Source organism: Hyaena hyaena, unplaced genomic scaffold (assembly GCF_003009895.1).
Source record: "Hyaena hyaena isolate Hyena2069 unplaced genomic scaffold, ASM300989v1 scaffold_838, whole genome shotgun sequence".
Taxonomy (NCBI): domain Eukaryota; kingdom Metazoa; phylum Chordata; class Mammalia; order Carnivora; family Hyaenidae; genus Hyaena; species Hyaena hyaena.
Window position 1 is genome coordinate 697,760 of NW_024081465.1, and position 23,085 is coordinate 720,844.

The window sequence follows — 23,085 nt, forward strand, 5'->3', positions numbered from 1 at the left end:
TACTCTTCATCCCAGTTATACTTTTTTCAATGCATCCTGACTAGTTCTTAGGTCTTTGGTCTCTGCAGCAAGGGTTTCTCTGGTGTCTTCTAGATGGTTCTCAAGCCCAGCTCTTAGGTTTGTTATTGTTGTCGTGAATTCTTCTTCAGATAGAGCATTGATATCTGCCTTGAGCTATTCTCTGGCTATGATTTCTTCTTGACCTTTGTTTTGGGGAGAATTCCTCTGGATTATCACTTTGGCTACGTTTCTGTCTTTTGCATGTTCTAACAGCTTCTTATGTGCCTGGGCCTGAGAGTACTGCTATATTAATAAGAGGTCCTAGACTCTCCAGTGCCTGGCACTCCAGAACATGCTTCTGGTGTATGGTTGGTGCAGTCTGTTGTTGCATTTTGGCTGCTCTATCCCACTGGTCCGTTCTCTGCACATCTCCTCTTTGGTGTAGTCGTGGAGAGTTTGGACCTCAACTGGGTGTCCTTGATTGGTTTGTTGAAGAACCCCTGAGAAGCAAAAGGCAGAGTGTTGAAAGTCACAATTCATATAAAAAGCAAAAAAAGGGGGCAGGAATCAAACCGAGAGTCAAAAATCTATAAGGCTGATTCCAAGGAAACAGAAAGCTAGAAAAGAAAACAAAAAGGAGAAGAAAGACAGAAGAAAAGGCAAATGTTAGAAAAAGAATTGAATTGGGGAGCCTGGGTGGCTTAGTCAGTTAAGCATCCGACTTTCGCTTAGGTCATGATCTCGCGGTTCATGGGTTCGAGCCCCGCGTCGGGCTCTGTGCTGACAGCCAGCTCAGAGCCTGGAGCCTGTTTCAGTCTGTGATTCCCTCTCTCTCTGATCCTCCCTTGCTCGCTGTGTGTGTGTCTCTCTCTCCTAGAAATAAAAAATAAAATAAAATAAAATAAATAAAATAAAAAAAAAGAAAAAGAATAGAATTTTTAAAAGCCTGATCAAATACATACATATGTATGGAAAAATAACAAATAAGAAATTCTGAACCAGATTCCAAAAGAAAAAAACAGAAGAGGGAGGAAAGAAAGAGGGAAAAAAGGAGGGGAAAAAAAAGTCTGTTGCTGCATGGGTCTGGTGGCTGTGCTAGTTGGGATGAGAGGCTGGCTATGTTGGGGCAGTTAGTCTTTCCAGTAAGTAGTCAGTGGCCAGGCACAGAGGGGCAGGGTTTGGTGTAAGCGTGTCCTGCAAATACCAAGGGCCTGATGTGCTGCTCTCTGAAGTCCCATTGTGTTGATGTTAGGGGGTAAATGGTGTCACTCCTCGCTCTCCTCTAGGGACCTGGGCTTTCAACCCAGATAGTATAGACGGTGCTCAAAGAATAGAGACGGCAGTCACCTAGACCTGAGCCACAATTCTCCTATAGTTTCTCCTTAGCACTCGGCTGGGATTCAAACGTTGATCTCTTAAAGGATCCGGTGAGGCCTGGATCTGGATCTGCACCCCTCCTCTGGAGAGGAGCACCCCACCGTGTTGCTGAAACGCCTTTGGCTGGCACCTGCACGGTCTTTAGTCCTTGGGGGGGCAATAAACCCTCTTTCCAAAGTGCTCTGGAATGGAGAATGTTCTCTCCTAGTGCGCCTCAGAGATCAGTGCACCCCAGAATGCAATCCAAGGCCAGCTCCATTTTCTTCAAGAGCACATACCATGTCTCTACTGCACCCGTTTGATAGTTTCCCCATCTGACTTATTCTTAGTATATATATCAGCCTCACAAAAGGACACCCTTCTATTTACAGCAGCACAATAAATCTGGAGTCCTTTTATTATTATTTATTTTATTTTTCACAGACAGAGAGACACTGTGAGCAGGGGATGAACAGAGAGAGAGGGAGACACAGATTCTGAAGCAGACTCCAGGCTCTGAGTTGTCAACACAGAGCCTGAGGCAAGGCTGCAACTCAGGACCATCACCTGAGCTGAAGTTGGACACTTAACCACCTGAGCAACCCAGGAGACAGAGGGACTTTTTTGTTGTTGTTGTTATATTGAAACACTCCCATCCCCCTCTAGCCAATGTAGTAGTCTTTAAGATTTAGCTTGTAACGGTAGCCTCTTATCTTGATTTAACATTTTTCTTAAAGTTTATTTTGCAAAAGAGAGAAAGCATGAGTGGGAGAGGAGCAGAGACAGAGGAAGAATCTCAAGTAGGTTCCACAACATAAGCATGGGAGCCCAATACGGGGCTCGAACTCATGAAACACAAGGTCATGACCTGAACCACAACTGAACACAGTCTCCTCCAGTTTGTGAGTCACATCCAGGCTCTTCTCTGATGGGCCACTTTGGCAGGGAGATCATTTAGCATTTATAAGCAAACAAAATTAAGAAGATTCAGGAAAAATATTTACTTTTCAACTCTTTCTTTAAAAAATAATATACATAGAAAAACTGCCCAGGGTGAGTGCACTCACCACACGGATGACATTGTGATACAAGCTAGATATGGTCAACAGGGAGGAGCCCAGGAAGGACCATGTGAACAAAGTTTTCTCTGTCCTACTGTTTTAGAGCGGCCCAGAAAATATTTGCTTATCATCTTCCTGTGAATTACATGCTTTCCCTTGGAGGTCCCAGACTTCTGTTCTTCCCTCATCCCCTTCTTCCTTCCTTCTCATCTCTCCTCACTTCATTCTCCTCACCCATCTCTCCTCCTCAAAGACATAGATACTTTTCCTATGCAGTTTTCTTGTGTTTCTGGAGAATTCATTCTTATTCTATTAGATTTTAATTTCTCCTGTTTGTCACATGCCAATGTGCTTATTAGTCAGCAATGAGAACTTCCTGAGGTTCCAGATCATGCTTTTGTATATTCTTCAAAACCATCTTTGGCTTCTCCTTTATACAATCAATGTTATGGGAGAAAAAGAAACAGAAAGGCAGGACATAACATGTATATTCTGGGGGAAATACTGGACACCCATTTTCAAGTCCTAAGGTATGAGAAGACTAACTCATATATCATTCCTGAGGTACCCAGCACAGCACCTTGTGAGTAAAAGCTGTGTGCAGAGTAAAAGCTCAATAAACACTGCCTTAATGATGTGTCTATGTTACTTCCCAAATATAGACTTTCTCAGACTATACCTGTTCCAAATACTGTCATGAGGACATACATCTAACACACTGACCTATGCTCTCTAGCTTATGGCTTTACTAATTGTCGCTTCTTTGGGATTTCAACATCAATGATGCTGGGAAAACAAGGAACCCAATGTTCCTAGAATTTCAAGTTTAACCATGGTAGAAAAGTGGCCTTTTTGTTGCCAGCAACTCCTGATATCATATGGAGAATGATTCAGCACTGTACCACTGCTTCCCCTGGATGTCAATGCTCAGGAAATCCGGGACTCCCCTTTAGAAACTCCCTGCTTCCTATGTGGCTTTGTAGATTGTCTATAGCCCCTGCTTCAGAGAATGAAACAGGTCAAATAATAAGTGTTACTAATAAATCTCATCGGGTCCCTGTCTCTGAACGTATCCCACGTGTCCAGGCCCTTTAAGAGTCATCTCCAATATGGACTGTAATGTGTGACATTGTACAGCAGTGCCACAATGATTACATCATCCAGTATGCCCTCCTCCATAAGTGCCACTGATCAAGACCTAGGCATCACAGGAATCATTGTCATCTTACAGCATCTGGTTCTCAGTAACACACAGGAACTCAGTTGAATCATGAAGATGAAATGGCACTTCCCTCATCCTCAGAATCCCACCATGCTTGCCAATTCCTTTCTCTATGACTTTTATTCATCATATGATGTGACCAAGGGCTGACTGTGACTCTGCAGTTCCGAAGAGGGAGCCACTTCAGGTTCCCACCTTACGCTGGAAAAGGAATTTCATATTTTCTTACTTTCCATCCCTTTCCTACAGTATTTAATCACATGAGATAGGTTAATATTGGTAATGGGATAACACTTCACACTGTAGAATCCATGGAAACACATTAAAAACAATTGTTTTATTAATTAAATGTATTAAGATCACAGATAGACGAAGTTATGCATGTCCAGTCCGTCCTATTAGCATGGTTGAATAGAATACAAGCCTTCAGAAAGTATTTGTTGATAAAATGATGTGGGAATACAGACTTCCGGGCTTGAGGTCATAGGTGAAAAGTGTGTATTTATAATTGTATGCTATTTTGGGGAAGAGTTAGTTATGCCCTTTCGAACCTCTCTGAGAATGTCATCATTTCAACCCCATCAACTGATATTCTCTAACTCTTGCTGTAGTGAAGATATACCACTGTTTCACTGAATTTCCACTTCTTTTTTCCTTAAAGACATTGGGGGAAATTATTTTATTTGTAATATTCAACAAGATTTTTAGCTTTAATACAGGGAAAGAATGATGTTTGGTGTACCATTTCATGAGAACTTGTATCAACATTTCACCACCACCATCTCCATTTAGATTTTCTCTGTATATGGTGTATTATGTTGTCCTTCATCTTCCATGGAGAACGAGGCATGAGTCATACCTAATAAAGGTATGTCATATCTTCGATGCACCAATAATCAGCCACATAATTTTCCAAAGCCACTCAGAATAAATGCAATTTGGAAGTATTTTGAGAAGAGAAATACATTAATGTATTCTAGTCACAAATGTCAGAGAAGGTTGATGTGGCAAAAAGCAAAGCACTGACTGAAATTAATGATACCTATGCAATAATTGATCTATTGAGGGTCACCTGGGTAGTTCAGTTGGTTAAGCATGAACCTTTGGTTAAGGTAGTAAACTTGTAGTTCGTGAGTTCAAGCCCTCTGTCGGACCCCATGCTGACACTTCAGATCCCAGAGACTATTTTGGTCTCTGTCTCCCACTCTCTCCCCATTCCCAGCTCCTGCTCTCACTCAAAAAAAAAAAAAACAAAAAACAAAAAACAAAACAAAAAAACATTTAAAAGATTGATCCAATTAAACTCTTGAGGCATAATAGCATATCTATTGTGTTTAACATTGTATTAGTCCTTATTATCAGTATGTTGATGAATGTCTGAATACAGTCTGATGTACTCCTTTCTACTGTGGATTCTGTAACACTTATTGACATCTGATGTTCAGTTCAATATTTTTCCAAATATTTATATCCTTCAAGTGACCTTCTTTCATGCACTGTCTGGGGTTTGCTAAAGCCTACATTTAATTGAAGGCCTTTCCTCATTCATTATGTCTGTATAATATAAATCTCATGTGAACTTTTGGATATTGATTAAGGGTCAAATTGCACTCATAAGCACTGCTTTTTTTTTTTCTTCTGTACATGTTACTTTCTATCCTGTAAGTTAGCTATGATATGGATCAAGTCGTGAGGTCCAGCTATAGGATGGACACATACTTTATCATTGTAATGTTTCTCCTCACCATATAGTCTGTGATGCCGAGTGAGTTTGAGGAGTCATAAAGCGTTTACTACTTTCTTTACACTTTAAGTTTTTGCTTCACTATGAATTCTGTCATGTAGAATGAAGCTTCACCTGTGATGAACAGACTTCCCAAAGTCTTTATATTTGCAAAATCCTCCCCAGTATTCAGTCTCTGATCAGGAGTCACCATTTAGCATTGCTTCAAAGCTTTGCCACACTCTTTAGTATTCAGTGGTTATTCGCCAGGATACACTTCCCTATGTGATGTAAGGAGTGAGTAGTCCACAAAACGTTTCTCACATTCCTTAAATTTGAAAGATTTGGTCCAGTATGAATTCTGAGATCGTGAGTAAATTTAGATTAAAGACTGATGAAAGACCTAACTACATTCTTTACATTGGTTTCTATCAAGGTTTCTGTCAAGTATGAATTCAGTGCTGTTGACTAAGGTGTAAGGGTCAGTTATTAATATGGCCATATTCTTTACATTTGTAAAGTTTCAATCTAGTATGAATTTTGTGATGTCTAATAAGGTGTGAGTGTCGGACAAAGGCCTTGCCACATTCAGTACATTGGTGAGGTTTCTCTCCAGTATGGATTCTGTGATGTCTGTACAGGTCTGACCTGGAGTTAAAGGCCTTTCCACATTCTTTACATTGGTAAGGTTTCTCTCCAGTATGAATTCTGTAATGGTTATAAAGGTTTGAAATGCGGGTAAAGGATTTGCCACATTCTTTACATTGGTAAGGTTTCTCTCCAGTGTGGATTTTGTGATGCTCATTAAGGGTTGAGGATTGATTAAAGGCCTTGCCACATTCTTTACATTGGTAAGGTTTCTCTCCAGTATGGATTCTGTGATGTTGATTAAGGACAGAACGCCAATTAAAGGCCTTGCCACATTCTTTACATTGGTAAAGTCTCTCTCCAGTATGGATTCTGTGATGTTTATTAAGGACAGAAGGCCGGTTAAAGGACTTGCCACATTCTTTACATTGGTAAGGTTTCCCTCCAGCATGGGTTCTGTGATGTTCCGTAAGAGGTGAGTGTTGAGTAAAGGCCATTCCACGTTTTTTATGAATGTCAGGTTTCTCTCCAGTAAGGATTGGATTATGTCCATTTACTGATGAGCCATCAATCAAAGTTTTACCACTTTCTTCACTTTTGTAAGGTTTACCACATTCTTCACATTTGTAAGGGTTGTCTCCCGTGTGCGCTCGCTGATGTTGAATTCGTGCTGAGTGCCAGCTGAAGGCTCTGCCACCCTCCTGGCAAATGTAACCTTTCTGTCCAGTATGGATTGTCTTATTTATATGCAGTCTTGATGACTGACTAAGCATGTTCTCAGGTTCATTGCATGTACATGTGTTTTTTCCAACATGAATCCTCTGATGGTCACTAACATTGGAGGACGTGTTAGGAATTTGTCCATATTCATTATATTTACAGAGTTTCTCTCCCAAATGTATACTCTTATGTGCAATAAGGTTGGTGCTTTGAATAAAAACCTCTTCATTATTATTATCTTCATAATGCTTCTCTGGAAAAGGAATCCCCAGATGTCTTTGATGCCAATCAGTCTTCGCAACCTTGTCGCAATCTATCAGTAAGTGTCTATTCTCAAGGGCAGAACGTTGATATATATCCACTGACACAGTTTGAAAAGAAGTTTCCATGAACGTCTTTGGAAGAAGGCTCTCGTTAGCATTTGAAGATACTGTTGAAAGGTAAGGAATGAAAGTAAAATCATTCTACTTTCTTTTTTTAAAAATTTTTAATGTTTTATTTATTTCGTTTTTTAATGTTTATTTTTTGAGAGAGAACGAGAGACAGAGACAGAGCATGAGTGGGGGAGAGGCAGAGAGAGGGAGACATAGAATCTGAAGCAGGCTCCAGCCTCCGAGCTGTCGGCACAGAGCCTGAGGTGGGGCTTGAACTCAGGAAATGAATGTTTTATTTATTTCTGAGAGAGTGAGAGACAGCGTGAGCAGTGAAGGGTCAGAGAGAGGGAGGTACAGAATCTGAAACATGCTCCAGGCTCTGAGCTAGCTGTCAGCATAGAGCCTGATGCGGAGCTCAGACCCACGAATGGTGAGAAAATGACCTGAGTCGAACTAAGACATGAATTAACAGACTTCCTCATAACTACAAAGATTTCCCCAAACCCTCAAAGGAATGGAGAACGAATGAGATAGGGCGGCCCTCACTGTGGATGTGAAGGACCTTTGGTGACACTGAAGGAGAATCCTTAGAGAAGCTGAGAGTGGGGTGTGTTGGAAAGCACATGCCCTTGTGTGAGAGGGAGACACATGAAACTAGGTTTCTCAAACTAATTTCCATTTAAGAAGGGCTGCTCAAACCACATTTTAAGGCCTGTCTCTTCCTCCTTCACATTGGAACCTCACCTCTGTCATCTGCTTCCTTCATTCCCACCTACCTGGGCATGAGGCTACTGTGTCCTTTCTCTTCACATCCCATAGCTCCCTCTTTTCTTCCAAAAAAATGACCAGGGCTGGCTTTGACACAACAAGACCTGTTTGTTAGAACAACGGGATAGAAGTATTGCTGGAGATTCTACCTTTCAACCCAGTATTGGCCTCAGTAGAGAAGAGAGGACATTCTAGAATTCTGGAACATCATTCCTAAATACTCCTGCCCACCAGTCCCTTTGGAAAACAGGAGAGATTTCCAAGGTTCACATCATGATCTCCACTTCCAAGTATTACCAATACCATAATGGGTAGAAATTTGTATTGAAGATGGAAATACCATTTAATGCCACCCAATGTTTAGAATTGCCATTAATCTAAGAAATGATGATGATACCCTAAGGAAGGGAAAACTCACCTGAAAGGAAACATCAGGAAGATTTTTCTCTACATCTACAAACCCCTACTTCTTTCCCTTACTGGAGGGATTTGAATCTCAGTCATGCAAAGAGAAAGATTCTAAGAGACAGCCTTCAAAGAAAGTAACAAAACCCCTGAGTGTGGTTTGGGAAATCTAGAAGTTGTCCTCACCCAAGAAGAGGAGGTGTCCATAGTTCTCTAACATCACATCCCTGTACAGATCCCGCTGACTATGGCTCAGGTGTCCCCACTCCTCCTGAGAGAATTCTATGGCCACATCCCTGAAGGTCAGCAGTCCCTGCAACAAATACCACAGTTACCAAGGGGACACATGAGGTCATAATGGTACCTATGGTACCTATGAGAGAAAGTTAAATGTCACCATCTGAGCCCCACCACCTGATCTTCACAGCTTACCTGTATGTGCTCACTGACCTTAGTCCCTCATTTTAGTAGCCTCTTATTTACACCTCCCTTTTACTTCAAGCAAAACACCCCACGGTCACAGTGTCCTGTGGTAGAAACAGAAAGTAACCAAAAGAAGGTAATGACTGCCCTGAAGAAGATCTTAAAAGGCTCAGTTTGAGCTTATCCCCTGACTCCCATCTATGGAGATGAGTATCAGAAAAAAGCATGGAGTCAGGGTAGTTACCATTATCTCATTATATACATTTTTAAATGTTTCTTTCCTCAAAGAGAGAGCACAGATATGGGTGGGGCAGAGACAAGAATTCTGACCAGGCTCCAGGCTCAGCAGAGACCTTGAGTTGGAGCTTGATTTCAAGATGGTGAGATTGTAACTTGAGCCTAAATCATGAGCCAGAAGCTGAAGGGACTGAGCCACCCTTTTACTGCATTATAATACTAAAATCTCCACACAAGGAGGAGCACAAATGTCATTTACTGCGTAACATACAGAGAATGTATAGAACTGTAATCTGAAGTCTCATTGGCCACCTTATCCACAGCCTCTCCTTTCTAAATATCTACCCTAACCCTAAATACAAGGAAACCATTCTGAGGTGCCTCACTGGCTCAGTTGTCTGACTCTTGGTTTCAGCTCAGATCATGATCTCACAGTTTATGAGTTCTAGCCCTGCATCAGGCTCTGTGCTGATAGTGCAGAACTCTCTGAGGTTCTCTATCTTCCTCTCTCTGCCACCCCCCCCCCATTGCCCTCTCTGTGTATCAAATAAATTTTTAGAAAAATTAAAAACAAACCAAAAAAAAAAAAAAAAAGGAAAAGATCTCCCTACCACTGTGAGTCTCTGCTTTGGAATTATACCCTGTGATCTTCTTATTTCCTATAAATCAATTTTCCTTTGTCTCACATCTCCACCTGGTATACTTTTTTAGGATTCACCAAGGACTAAACTCCTGTTTGTACAGTTATATTAGGAGAACTAGTTTTGACGTAGAGGGGTTTCTTGCTTTCTGCACTAAGACAATTTGTAACACAGTATTATGCTCTTAGATATTCTTTAACTTTGAGTTATGAACAAAATAAATATTGTGTTTATTCAAGAGAATTTATAAGATGAATGGATCAACAGAGACACATTTTTGAATCCTGTATTTACATCATGCAGTACATGAGGTTTCAATATAAAAAGAAATTTTGTGACTATTTATTTTTGAAAGAGAGGCAGAGCATGAGCAGGGAGGAGCAGAGAGAGCAAGGGAGATACAAAATCCAAAGTAGGCTTTAGGTTCTTAGCTGTCAGCACAGAGCCCAATGCGGGGTTCAAACTCACAAACCAAGAGAACATAACCTGAGCTGAAGTCCGATGCTTAGCCAACTGAACCATGTGGTGTCTATTTCTTAATGGAAAGTGTTGGTGAGTTACAAATATACTTGCATATTCTTCCATGAATAAGAATTCACAACAGTGCATTGGAGATCTTGTTAAAATGCAGATTCTGTTCAGGAGTTCTGGGAAAGGTAGGTGTCTACATTCCTAACAAGGCCGTAGTCTATGGGCCAAGGGATTCGTATTTCAGGAACACAGAGGAAGAACTCCAAGATCTCTTGGAGGACTTGGAACTGAGTGAGTTTTATAGCAATTACAGTTTCTACTACAATAGCAAGAAAGACAACAAGGTTTTCCAAGCCTTTCCTGGTTAGTAGTGAGCATCTAATAATCTCTCATAAATTCATGGGAAAAAACAATCTAAGAGAAGAAAGACTTTATTTTTCTATTTTTACTGAATCTTTTGTCAATATCTGGTACACAGTAACGACTCAGGTTAACTGACCTAGAGATGATCTAAAATGACACACAGATCAATATACATAAGGGACCCTAAATCAATGTATATGGTAGGTGTCAAACCTGATAAGAATGACAGAAGAAGGTATGCACACAAAAGTGATCTCCCATGGGGCACCTGGGTGGCTCAGTCAGTTAAGCATATGTGCTGTCAGCTAGCTCAGAGCCTGGAGCCTGTTTCAGATTTTGTATCTCCCTCTCTCTGACCTTCCCTTTCTCATGCTGTTTTACTCTCTCTCTCTCAGAAATAAGTAAAACATTAAAAAAATTTTTTTAATCTACCTTTATACACTGCATGCACACATCCATACAATTTGAAAGTATTTATATAACATTAAAAGTGATATAATAGAAAATTATCAGGGAGACTAAAAATCAGGTTTTTTCTTTTTCAAATTTTTATTTTTGAGAGAGAGTGGGAGCAGAGAAGGAGCAGAGAGAGAGGGAGACACAGAATCTGAAGCAGGCTCCAGGCTCTGAGCTGTCAGCACAGAGCCCGATGCAGGGCTTGAACCCACAAATTACAAGATTATGTCCTGAGCCAAAGTCAGACGCTCAACTGATTAAGCCACCCAGGCACCCCTAAAAGCCAGTTTTAATGAGTGTTGCTGGGTGGCTTAGTCATTTAGGTGTCCAACTCTTGATTTCAGCTCAGGTCATGATCTCAAGGTTCCTGAGATCAAGCCACACCTCTGGCTCTATGCTGACACTGTGGAGTCTTTGGGATTCTCTCTCTACCTCTCTTGCACTGCCCGTCCTTGTCTCTCTCAAAACTAAATAAAAAAGCCACCAAACACAAAACAGTTCAGTGACATGAAACTCCTCAATTTAGTCATCGATGATGATGCTTAGGTATTTTACTCACACTATTAACACAAATATGTAGAATAATATAAATATAGCAGTTTCTATTTCTGAGTCTTCTATGATGGGGGATACAAACAGAAATATGTTCACCTGCACCAAGAGCCTGCATACTTTGGGGAAGCATCAAAAAGACTGCTTCTTGCATTCTTTTTTTTTTTTTTTTTAATGTGTATTTATATTGTGAGAGAGAGAATGGCCAAGCATGGTGTAGAAGGGAGAGAGGCAAAGAGACGGTAAGAATCCCCAGCAGGCTCCAGGCTGTGACTGAGCCACCCAGGTGCCCCTGGATGTTGCATTTTTAAAAGTGTCTTATGAGTGCTGTTATGTCTCACCAATTGTTAAAATTGAAATGAGAGATAAGCACGAGAAAAATCCTGGAGAAGTAGTTTTAGAAGTAGAAATTTCAGGGGCGTCTTGGTGGCTCAGTCCGTTAAGCATCCAACTTCGGCTCAGGTCATGATCTCATGGTTCAGTGTTTGAGTCCTGAGTCGGTCTCTGTGCTGACAGCTCAGATTCTTGGGCCTGCTTCAGATTCTGTGTCTCCCTCTCCCTCTGACCATCCCCTGCTCATGCTGTCTCTCTCTCTCTCAGAAAAGAAGAAATTATTTTAAAATTTTTTTTTCAAAAATTATTAAAAAATAACAAGTACAAATTTCAAAAGATTTGTGATTGAATACTCAGTGCATCTACCGTCCATCATGAACATACATGACCTGCAGCTAAAGTAGAGTGCTTTCTGTCCACGGGTCCTGTCCCTCTGCTATGTCAATAAATTACCTGTCTTGTATCATACAGTAACTCAAGAATAGTATCTTGACCATAGTACTTAATGATCCCGTAACATAATATTTCTTGGATATCTTTCATTTTATTATTTTTTTAGATTTTTATTATTTTTTTTTTTTATTGAGAGGGTACAATTGATGGAGACGAAGGGAGAGAGAGAGAAAAATCCCGTGAGGGGCATGAGAGAGAGATGTGGGACTCGAACTAATGAACCGTGAAATCATAACCTGAGTTGAGTCAGACAGTTAACCAACTGATCCACCCAGACACATTGAAGGCCTTTGTTTTTCATGTTTGTTTATTTTGAAAAAGAAAGAGAGCAGTTCGTGACAGGAACGGAGAGAGAGAGAGGATCCCAAGAGGGCTGCCATTGTCAGCTGCAGCCTGACATGGGTCTCTAGCTCATGAACTCAGAGATCATGAACTGCACCGAAATCAAGAGTGGAAACTTAACTGTCTGAGCCACACAGGAGCCCCTCATTGAAAGCTCTTGTTTCAATCATCATTTGTGCCCTATGGTACTTGGGGATTTTAAGGTGTTCAAAGAAGTGAATTTTCACTTGAAAATTCAGAAGTGTAATTCTTCGTTTTAGGAAAACACAAAGAAGTACATAGAAGAGTATGTCTGTGCCATGACTATGCAATGACCTAAAAACCGAAGGGCTGGAAGTCTGATTTAGAACTTCTATCCCAGAAGTCATTAGATCTACTACACAAAAGTGAGAGCTTTCATTGCCCCATGGAAACTGACCTGAGGTGGCCCAGAAATAAATAAATGCTCAAGACAGTATTCCTGAGACCTTTTTGGTGGGTGAATGAGGCTGAGATGATTAAAGCACAGAGACAGGGTCTGTGGAAAGAATAAGCTGCAGGGTAATTCCGAGGAGCCAGGGATTATATATGTTAAGTACGGTGGGTAGAAATATAAGTTTCCAATGGACTTTTCATAGGTAAAAGAAACTCACTGGATCCTGGAAGTCTGACTATTGTCAACCTAGGCTTGCTTTTTGCCTATAGAAAAGCAGTGACATTAAAGCAGTTGTAAATTCCATGAGGACTACCTTCCTCTGCCAGTCTCCAGTATTTCCCAGTGGGTTGCAAGTTGTAAGAAAATTTAAGTTTATCTACATTTCTTTGGCCTTTGTTCTCCTCACCAGAAACAACAGAAAAGGGGGCATGTAGATGCTCAGTCAGTTAAGCATCTGATTCTTAATTTCAGCTAACGTCAAGGTCTCATGATTTTTTGAGTTTGAGACACGAGTCAGGCTCTGCCCTGACCCTGGCGAGCCTGCTTGGGATTCATGCGCTCTCTCTACAACTCCACTGCTCTCGCTCTCTCTGACTCTCTCAAAATAAGTAAACTTGGGGAAAAAAACTACAGGGAAAGTGAAACTGGGAGAAAGAAGTTTCCACTTTAAATATGGTGGTGTCTGGAAATCAATCAGGGAATCTGCCTGAAAAACATTTCAACGGATAAGAAGGAAAATATGAACATTCCAGGGGAGAAATCTGGCAAGGGCACAAAGCCAAGTAAAAGAAGATAACGTCAGCTCTATGGAAACAAAGCGATCTCAGTGCCTGAGGCACACCCTAGGACACAGGACCACCGGTGTGTTCTTGTGACCCCCAAACAGCAAGTCAGAATAGAAACAACTTTGAGGATAAAGTGGATTTATTCAGCCTTCAGTCACATATAGTTTCCAAGTCTTGTAATATCTACAATATTCTCAAGTAGCTTTTCCACATCCTAACGAAAAGGAACATTCCAGGTTATTCTATGCCTCCTATCCATCCTACGTGTTTTGCATTTTCAGAATCCTATTCTACCCAGAGCGGAGAAAGCATTGAGATCAGAACTAAGTCGGAACGATTTTCCTTGAGTGCAACCCCAGGGCCAGACCCCATCAGCAACAGGAACCTTGGACTCAACACCCTCCCGTCTGAATCTGTCACAAAGGGACTATTTTCAATACTTGCAGGAATTTATTTCAAAGTGACACCTGTCGATGCCCTGCTGGAAGGCAGCTTGGAGAGAAGGGACAGGAGTCTTTGGGACACAAGGGAGGAGGGTTCTAACCACCTACCTTGAGTATCATTTCTGAGAACGTAAAAACTAGGTGAAAACATAAAGGAGAACCATCAGAACTAAAAAAAGTAATTGGCTTCTTTTTTGAAATTTCTGTTGTAGTGGGATTCTCACACCCAGACTTTTCTCTCCAGGAAAGAAATTCAATGCTGCTGGCATAATTCAGTTGGCATTGTGTTGGGCTGGCTGAGAGGCGGGGCAGAGATACCACAGAATGGCAGACCTTCTTAGGATGGCTGACCTTCTTTTTTTTTTTTAGATGTGTAATGTCTTTTTAATAATTTTTTTTTACAAATATGTTATTGGATGGCTGACCTTCCCGCCACTACATCAGTGGCCATTACTACATCGGTGGTAAACAGAAATATAAACTTTCCAACCCTGGACATTTCCAGTCAAGAGACTGCCCCTGTTATCTGAACCCCCACTAACAGGCTATAAAACCCCCACCACCACCCAACCAGGCCGCGACTTCCCCAATTCCCCTCTTTCCGGGGTCGCGGAACCTTGCCCGGGGACACAGACTATAAAATTGTCCCCGTAAATTCTCTCGCCTTGGCCTTGGCTGAGGGTGCAGGCAATAAAACTCCTTCTGCGGAACCTTTTGCCTTGGAGTCCTTTTTCACTCCAAAACCTTACCGATTGTACCCAAAAAACTGAGCCCTGAACACCACATGGCATAGTTTTTATATATGTTTTACTTCTGTGTCTCCCATATACGGTAACACACAAACATGCTGTTGCACCAAGTGTCTCTTATTACAAGTTCAAGAGGGACGTTGTCAGGTACTCATATAGCCAGGTTGTCTTAGTGTTTTCTATCCTCAGTGAGGAGACACGACCACACTTTTAGAGAGAGAGAGAGAGGGAGAGAGAGAGAGATAAGTAGAGAGAAGGAGAAGAGAATGCAGACTGAGGGAAGAGGGACAGAAGAAGGGAGGGAGAATCTTAACCCCCACTCAAGGCTGGAACACAGGTCCCCATGATCATCGCCTAAACTCAAATTAAAAGTCTGATGTTCAACTGGCTGAGTCACCCAGGTGCCCCGCGATTCCTACGTGCATGGAATTTCCCCAGAAAAAAACAACAGGGCCTCCAGCCAGGCCCACAAGGCTTACCTGAGAACTTGCCATTTCTTCTTTCACCTTCTGGTCTAGATTTCCTTCTCAGAAGATCTTTGTTGAGAAATTCCAGTTGAAGTAGGAGAAAATGGCTGTGAAGCCACCAACACAGCCTCTTCCCCAGTAAATTGCTTGCCTGCAGGCAGGGCTTTGAAATGCAGAGAAGGCCCAACTTCCTAGTCCTTTGTGTCAGGAGCTGTTCAAAAACTGTGAGCTCCTGCTTGGGAACCAATCCCTGAGTTTCCCTTCTCTGGTTTAAAGAGCCTCCCTTCCTGCAGAGGCCCACAAATTCTGCTTGAGCCTAGAAAACGTGTGCACTTGGACCTGACTCTCCCCGACTCCTTAACTGGAGACCTGTTACCTCTCCCTGAGGAAAGCCTGTACCAGACATCATAATTCTTTTAAAAAAATTTTATTTTTATTTACTTTTTGAGAGAGCATGGTTGGGGGAGGGGCAGAGAGGCAGTCATAGATTCTGAAGGGGGCTCCAGGCTCCCAGCTGGCAACACAGAGCCCAAAGGGGCGCTCAAACCCACAAACGCTAAGATGATGACCTGAGCTGATGTCAGATGGTTAAACGACTGAGCCACCCCGGCACCTCTCAACGCTCATAAATTAATGGGAAGCCTTCCTGCCTAACCCTGGGACTCACTTAGAATTGGGATACAAAACCATAGGATTCAGTAGGCAGAAAGGGAAAGATTAGGACCTGAGGTCTCTGGGTGGGGGAGAAAACACATTTTGGAACAATGCTGGGAGTGTCTGATCCCAGCAAAACCCCCTCAGGTGTAAGGTTTCACTTAAGAATGTGACAGTCACCACCTACTGCCCCTCAGGTTCCCCCAAGGAATTTGACTAATGACCTAACTACAAATTAGTAGTAGACCCTAAAACATAAGACCCACAAGGAACTGGAGGCCCTGAGTGGCTCAGTCGCTTACTCCAGCTCAGGTCATGATCTCCAGTCTGTGAGTTCGAGCCCCGCATCGGGCTCTGTGCAGGTAGCTCTGAACTGGAGCCTCCTTCCAGCTCTGTGTCTCCCTCTCTCTCTGCCCCTCTCTTCTTGCTCTCTATCTCCTTCTCTCTCAAAAATAATAAACATTAAAAAAACAACCCACAAGGAACTGTATGGCCTTAGACCACCCCTCATACAATGGAAATGAAGACAATCAGCCGTGGAAAACCAGCACCTACAGTCATGAAGCCAGTAAGTGTCGGACCTAAGAAGGAACAGGGGGGAAGGGAACGACGGTGGGAGAGACCTGACCCTCATCCTGATGGAGAAAATAAAGGAAAACTCCTTGAGGTCATAGAGGTCATAATGGCAAACTGCCCAGGCTGCGTGCTCCCCACTCACACTTCCTTTCCTTACCTGTGCATAGCCATGACCCCAAGTCACCTACCCCTAAACATCCAATCAGCTTTAAACGCCACTGCCCTTATGAGTGGGCTTCTTTTAACTTTATAAGCAAATGACCGCCTTTGTTCCCAGCTCAGTCCTCTGGAGAATGATCTCTGAGCCCACAGGTGTAAAATAACCTCCTCCCTTCCAAGATCTCCTAGAGGGGCTTAGTTCTTCCCCCAGCGATCCAGACCAGATTTCCACAACAATAAAACCAAGGGTCTTGCCTATTGTCTTGGGTTTTCACCCTGCAATGCCCCCTCCCTTTACTGAGAGCTTTCCTAGGATTCTCCCTCGCCTTTACTCGAATCAACTTTTGTCTGTTGCTCATTTTGTGTCCACTCTTCATACTTTGAAGCAGGAGACCAGTAATCCCTGGTGTTGAGGTAAACGGCCCTGCACCAGAATCCCGGGGAACACCTCACTAAAACACCACTGTTGTTTCCCTCCACCCACCTCAGGGAAGCTGAGGGGCAGGGCAGCAGCAAGGAACCTTCTTGAAACTCCACAGGTGATCCTGTTGGGAAGCATTTGGGGAGGTGATCAGGCAAAGCACAGGAACCAAGTCTCAGTTTGTTGCTCAGATGAAAATCCATGGTGTCTCCATTGATCAGATTTTCTGGAGATTTACACACCCTCCAAATGGAACATTCCCTTGTACATGCAAATGTCTCTTACAAAGGAAATGTCCTGGGTTTCAGAGCTTTTTCTTTGTCAGATTAAAATAATCCTCATGCAAAGAGACATAATTTGAGGTGACAAACTGCTGCCCTTCAGTAAGAAAGTTTATTTTCCTAGGTCAATGCCAAATAGTTTTCCAAATAGAATGCCCTCTTTAAAAAATTTTTTCTTTGATGTTTGTTTATTTCTGAGAGACAGAGAACTAGCCAGCAAGCATGGGCAGGGGAGGGCAGAGATAGAGGCAGACACAGACTCTGCAGCTGGCCCCAGACTCTGATCCTTAACTGACTGAGCAACCCAGTCACCCCAGAAATTCATATTTATTGATAGCTATCATGACTCATGCACTGATAAGGAAGAAGCTGTAATGGAATTGCTTGATGGTAGCCTAGTACAATCAATACAGTTGCTTCAATGTAGACTAGCCAATACACTAATGAGTGGCTCATTATAAAATTGTTGATGGCATATAGTAATACAGTCATAGTCATAGTCATAATGCAGTATTAGAAATACTGTCACAGGGGCGCATGGGTGGCTCTGTCGTTGGGCTTCCGACTTCGGCTCAGGTTATGATCTCACGGTTCATGGGTTCGAGCCCCACGTTGGGTCCTGTGCTGACAGTCAGCTCAGAGCATGGAGCCTGTTTCAGATTCTGTGTCTCCCTCCCTCTCTGACCCTCCCCTGCTCATGCTGTCTCTCTCTCACTCAGAAATAAATAAAACATTAAAAAAAATTAATAAGTAAATACTGTTACATTTTCTTCAAACCACTTGTCAAAAATAAATTTAAAACAACAGAACTACTTATGATGTTAGGCTGAAATGTAGTTTCTCCAATTCAAAACTAAGTATTATTTAGTGCTGTAATGTAAGTATTTGAATGTAAAGTTGTAAAACAGTAAGAAAACAAATATACTGTTAATATATACGAAATATCACTGTCTGTATCCTTATGAAACGATCGGTTCTCTACTTCCATTAGCTTCACACACAATGTTCAACAAGATAAATACTTAGGCAATGATGAGGATAGAAAACAACTCCTACATGTTTATGGCTGTATAATATTCCATTGTATATATATACTACACCTTCTTTCTCCATTCATCTATTGATGGACACTGGTTTGCTTCCATTTGGTAGTTACAGTAAATAATGCTCCTGTCGCTGCAATAAACACTTGGGGTGCACATATCTTTTGGGAGATATTTTTGGCCTTGTTTCCTTTTTTTCCTTTTATTTAAATTCAAGTTAGGTGGGGTGGCTCAGTAGCTCAGTTGGTTAAGCCTCTGATTCTGAATTTTGGCTCAAATCATGATCTCAGGGTTCGTGACTTTGAGGACCCAACTGGGCTCCACGTTGACAGCATGGAGCCTGCTTGGGATTCATTCTCTGTCTCTCTCTCTCTCTCTGTCTCTGTCTCTCTGTCTCTCTCTTCCCCTCCCCTGCTCACTCACTCTCAAAATAGCTGAATATACTTACCAAATAAATAAAATAAATTCAAGTTACTTTTCATACTATGTGGTATCGGTTTCAGGACTAAAACACAGTGATTCTTCACTTATATATGACACTCATTACTCATCTCAAGAAGTGTCGTCTTTAATGTCCAACGCCCTATTAGCTTATCCCTCCACCCACCACAACTTCAGCAACCCTCCACTTGTTCTGTATACTCAAGAGTCTTTCATGGTTTGCCTCTCTCTCTGTTTTCACTTATGTTCATCTGCTTTATTTCTTACATCTATATATGGGTGAAAACAATAATACTTGTCCTTCGCTGACTGACTTATTACACTTAGCATAACACACTCTAGGGCCACACACATTGTTGCAATGGGCAGAATTTCATTCTTTTTGATTGCCAAGTAATATTCCATTGTATATGCATACCACTTCTTCCTTGTCTGTTCATCAACTGACGGACATTTGGGCTTTTTCCAACATTCAACTATTCTTGATAGAGCTGCTATAAACATTGCAGTGCATGTGCCCCTTCAAATCAGCATATTTGTATCCTTTGGATAAATACCTAATAGTGCAAACGCTGGGTCATGCAATAATATTATTTTTAATCTGTTCAGGATCCTCCATGCTACTTTCCAGAGGGTCGGCCCCAGTTTTCATTCCACCAGCTGGGCAAAAAGATTCCCCTTTAACCGTGTCCTTACCAACACATGTTGTTTCTGGGGTTGTTAGTTTTCGTCACCAGGTGTGAGGTGATATCTTATTGTGGTATTGATTCATCTTTCCCTGATGATGAATGGTGTTGAGCACCGTTTCCTGTGTCTGTTAGCTATCTGGAAGCCTTCTTTGCAAAAGTGTCTCTTTGTGTCTTCTGTCCATTTCCTCACTGGATTATTTGTATCTTGTTTGAACCTGATAATTTCTTTATGGATTATAGATAAGAACCCTTTATTCCATATATCATGTCCAAATATCGTCTTCCATTCCAGCGGTGGTTGGTTTTTTGGTTGTTTTTTTTTCTTTGTTGGTTGTTTCCTTTACTGTGCAGAAGCTTTATATCGTGATGAGGTCCTAATAGTCATTTTGGTTTTATTTCCCTTACCTTCAGAGACATGTTTAGTAAGAAGTTGCTATAGCCAAGGTCAAAGAGGTTTCTGCCTGTGTTCTCCTCTAGGATTTTGATGGTGTTCTGACTCACATTTAGGTCTTTCATCAATTTTAAATTTATTTGTTCCTATGGTGTGAGAACATGGTCCAGTTTCATTCTTCTGCATGCTGCTGTCCAGTTTTCGCAGCACCATTTACTGAAAAGACTGTCATTTTCCATTGGATATACTTCCCTGCTTTGTCGAAGATTAGTTGGCCATAGATGTGTGGATCCATTTCTGGGTTCTGTATTCTGTTCCACTAATCTGTGGGTTTGTTTGTCTGAGAATGCCATACTGTCTTGATGAATATAGCTTTGTAATACAATTTGAAGTCTGGAATTGTGATACTTCCAGCTTTGGTTCTTTTTCTACATTACTTTGGATTTGGGGATTAAGTTTATCTTTTGGATGCAAATAACAAGAGCACTGGCCAGCATAGACCAGTTTAGATCCATGATAGGTTCACTTAGGAGACAGACTATGAAGGATCACACACTTAGGAGTACCTCAATTTAACGTTAAAATCACCACCCACGGAGGAAGCACAGCCTTCATTAATATAACATCGTATACACATTTAAGCTGCTTTCTTAAGTATACATGTGCTTGCAGCTGCCTTATACCCACCTCTACACAGGATGACAAAACTCCTCTTTCATTCGAGTCTTAAATAAATGAAGTACTCACCCCTTCCCTTCGATCCTCAATGTTGGAAGTTACTCTCCCAATTGCCTTATTCGTTGTAAATAAAGATTCCTTTGAGTGACAATTCCACCTAGTGTATTCTCTATGTGTAACACACCATGGAGGCAACTCATGTCAGGTTAGATACAGGAAGTCATCTTCACCCAAGAAGAGGAGGTGTTCATATTTCTATAACAACACACCCCTGTACAGTTCTCGCTGAGGGAGGCTAAAGCATCCCCACTCCTCCTGGGGCGAATTCTATGGCCACATCCCTGAATGTCAGCAGCCCCTGCAATAAATGCCACAGTCACCAAGTGGACACAGGCAGTGTTCAGAGTGGTACCTCAGATGAAAGGAAGGAGCTGAAATCAATGGTTCTGGCTTCGGTGAGATTCCTGCTTTCTCCAGTAAGGCCGTTTTTAACAGTTATATACTTTATATCTTCTCTTCCTTTGAGGTACCAAGATGGCATAGGATTCACAGAACCACTGAGAGCACTCTCTATTTCTGCAAGATAAACTGTGAACGGAAGGTGTCAACAGAGGTACACACATGTTTGAGGACTGCATTTATATTGTACAGTATAAGTTGTGTCTATTTCTTAGATAGAAAGTTTTAACGGGTTAGAAATGTAGTTATCAAAATATATATTTCTTATTTTTCAAAATATTTGTTTATTTTTGAGAGCTAGAGACAGAGCATAAGTAGAGGAGGGGCAGGCAGAGAGAGGAGACACAGGATCCAAAGCAGGCTCTAGGCTCCAAGGTGTCAGCATAGAGTCTGACACAGAGCTTGAATTCAAAAACTACGAGATCATGACTTGAGCTGAAGTCAGACACTTAACTGACTGAGCCACCTGTACAGGTACCCCTGTACGTATTAAATTCTAATATGAATTAGAATTTCACAACAGCGATTCAGAGATCAGGGTCTGTCTGATTCAGGAGTAAAAATGGGAACTGAGTCTGCGCTTCTAACACGGCATCAGCAAATAACAAAGAGGTAGAATTCTATGGAAAGAATTATCAAAGAAAAAGAAATGAATGAAGTTTATAAGCAATTCCATACTCTACAGCTTAAAGCAAGACAGGCAACCTGAATACTTTCTGAGCATTAGTAAGGCTAGATTCTAAAAGTTTACATAGATCAACACACATACACAAATAGTCTAGTGGACAAAACATATTATTCTTCCCCTTTGTAGAATATTTTGTCACACACCCAGTAAATGTAAGAAGCTAGGTGTTTCTTCAAGTTAACCATTGACTTAATTTAATTAGCGACAGAGAAAGCACAAATGGGGAGAGGAGCATAGGGAAAGAAGGAATTCCACATGGAGCTCTGTACTGAGGATGGAGACTCCTTAAGATTCTCCATCCTATATCCCTGAGATCAGGACCTGAGCCAAAATCAAGAGTCAGGCACGTGAACAATGAAGTACCCAGGAACACATCTCCTCAAGAAATTGCATTTCAGGGGCACCTGTGTGGCTCAGTTGGTTAAGCATTCGACTTCAGCTCAGGTCTTGATCTCATGGTTTGTGGGTTCGAGCCCATGTCAGGCTCTGTACTGACAGCTAGCGCAGAGCCTGGAGCCTGCTTCAGAGTCTGTATCTCCCTCTCTCTCCGACCCTCCCCTGCTCACGCTGCCCCTATCTATCTCAAAAATAAAGAAAACATTAAAAAAGTTTTTTAAAAAGGAAGAAACTGCATTTCAGCCTAGGTTGTCTCACCTAGAATTTATCTAACTAAATTCACTATCAATGTACAGAGACAAGTGTAAAATTCTGTTCATGCTAGGTTTCAAAACTGAGAACTATGCTGAAAACAAGAAAGTATCCACTCAAAACTGACCTACCTTTTACATTTTATACACTTATCTAAAATTCTACTCTGTGTTTTTTTCCAGATTTTTTTATGTAAAATCTACACCCATGTAGGACTTGAGTTTACAACCCTGATATCAAAAGTTTCATGCCCTATTGACCCAGCCAGCCAGGCACACCTGCACATATCTACACTTTTTTTTAAATGTTTTATTTATTTCTAGGAGAGAGAGAGAGAGACAGCGTGAGCAGGGGAGGGTCAGAGAGAGAGGGAGTCACAGACTAAAACCGGCTCCAGGCTCTGAGCTGGTAGTCAGCACAGAGCCCGACGCAGGGCTCAAACCCACGAACCGCAAGATCATGACCTAAGTGAAAGTCGGACGCTTAACCGACTAAGCCACCCAGGCGCCCCATATCTACACTTTTCAAAAGTGCCACATACACATTGAAGATGACAGAGCAGAATATTATCTTGGTGACTTAAATGAAGAAACATTCTCAAAAAGAAATT

General features: G+C 41.7%; 2 protein-coding genes and 1 pseudogene across 2 annotated transcripts; 1 reads left to right on the top strand and 2 right to left on the bottom strand.

Moving 5' to 3' along the window:
- The window catches only part of LOC120222061, a 169,038-nt pseudogene that overhangs the window by 129,310 nt on the left and 16,643 nt on the right, over positions 1-23,085 (top strand).
- LOC120222057 (gastrula zinc finger protein XlCGF7.1-like) lies at positions 4,943-6,834 on the bottom strand. The gene has a single exon (XM_039219743.1). It carries the CDS (start codon positions 6,721-6,723, stop codon positions 5,845-5,847), a length of 879 nt encoding a protein of 292 aa, XP_039075674.1. The 5' UTR covers positions 6,724-6,834; the 3' UTR covers positions 4,943-5,844.
- LOC120222062 (putative protein ZNF720) lies at positions 7,807-15,403 on the bottom strand. The gene is made up of 3 exons (XM_039219747.1): positions 15,360-15,403; positions 8,404-8,530; positions 7,807-7,916 (listed from the first exon to the last, which is right to left on the bottom strand). The coding sequence occupies exons 1-3, from the start codon at positions 15,372-15,374 to the stop codon at positions 7,807-7,809; spliced, it is 252 nt and encodes an 83-aa protein (XP_039075678.1). The 5' UTR covers positions 15,375-15,403.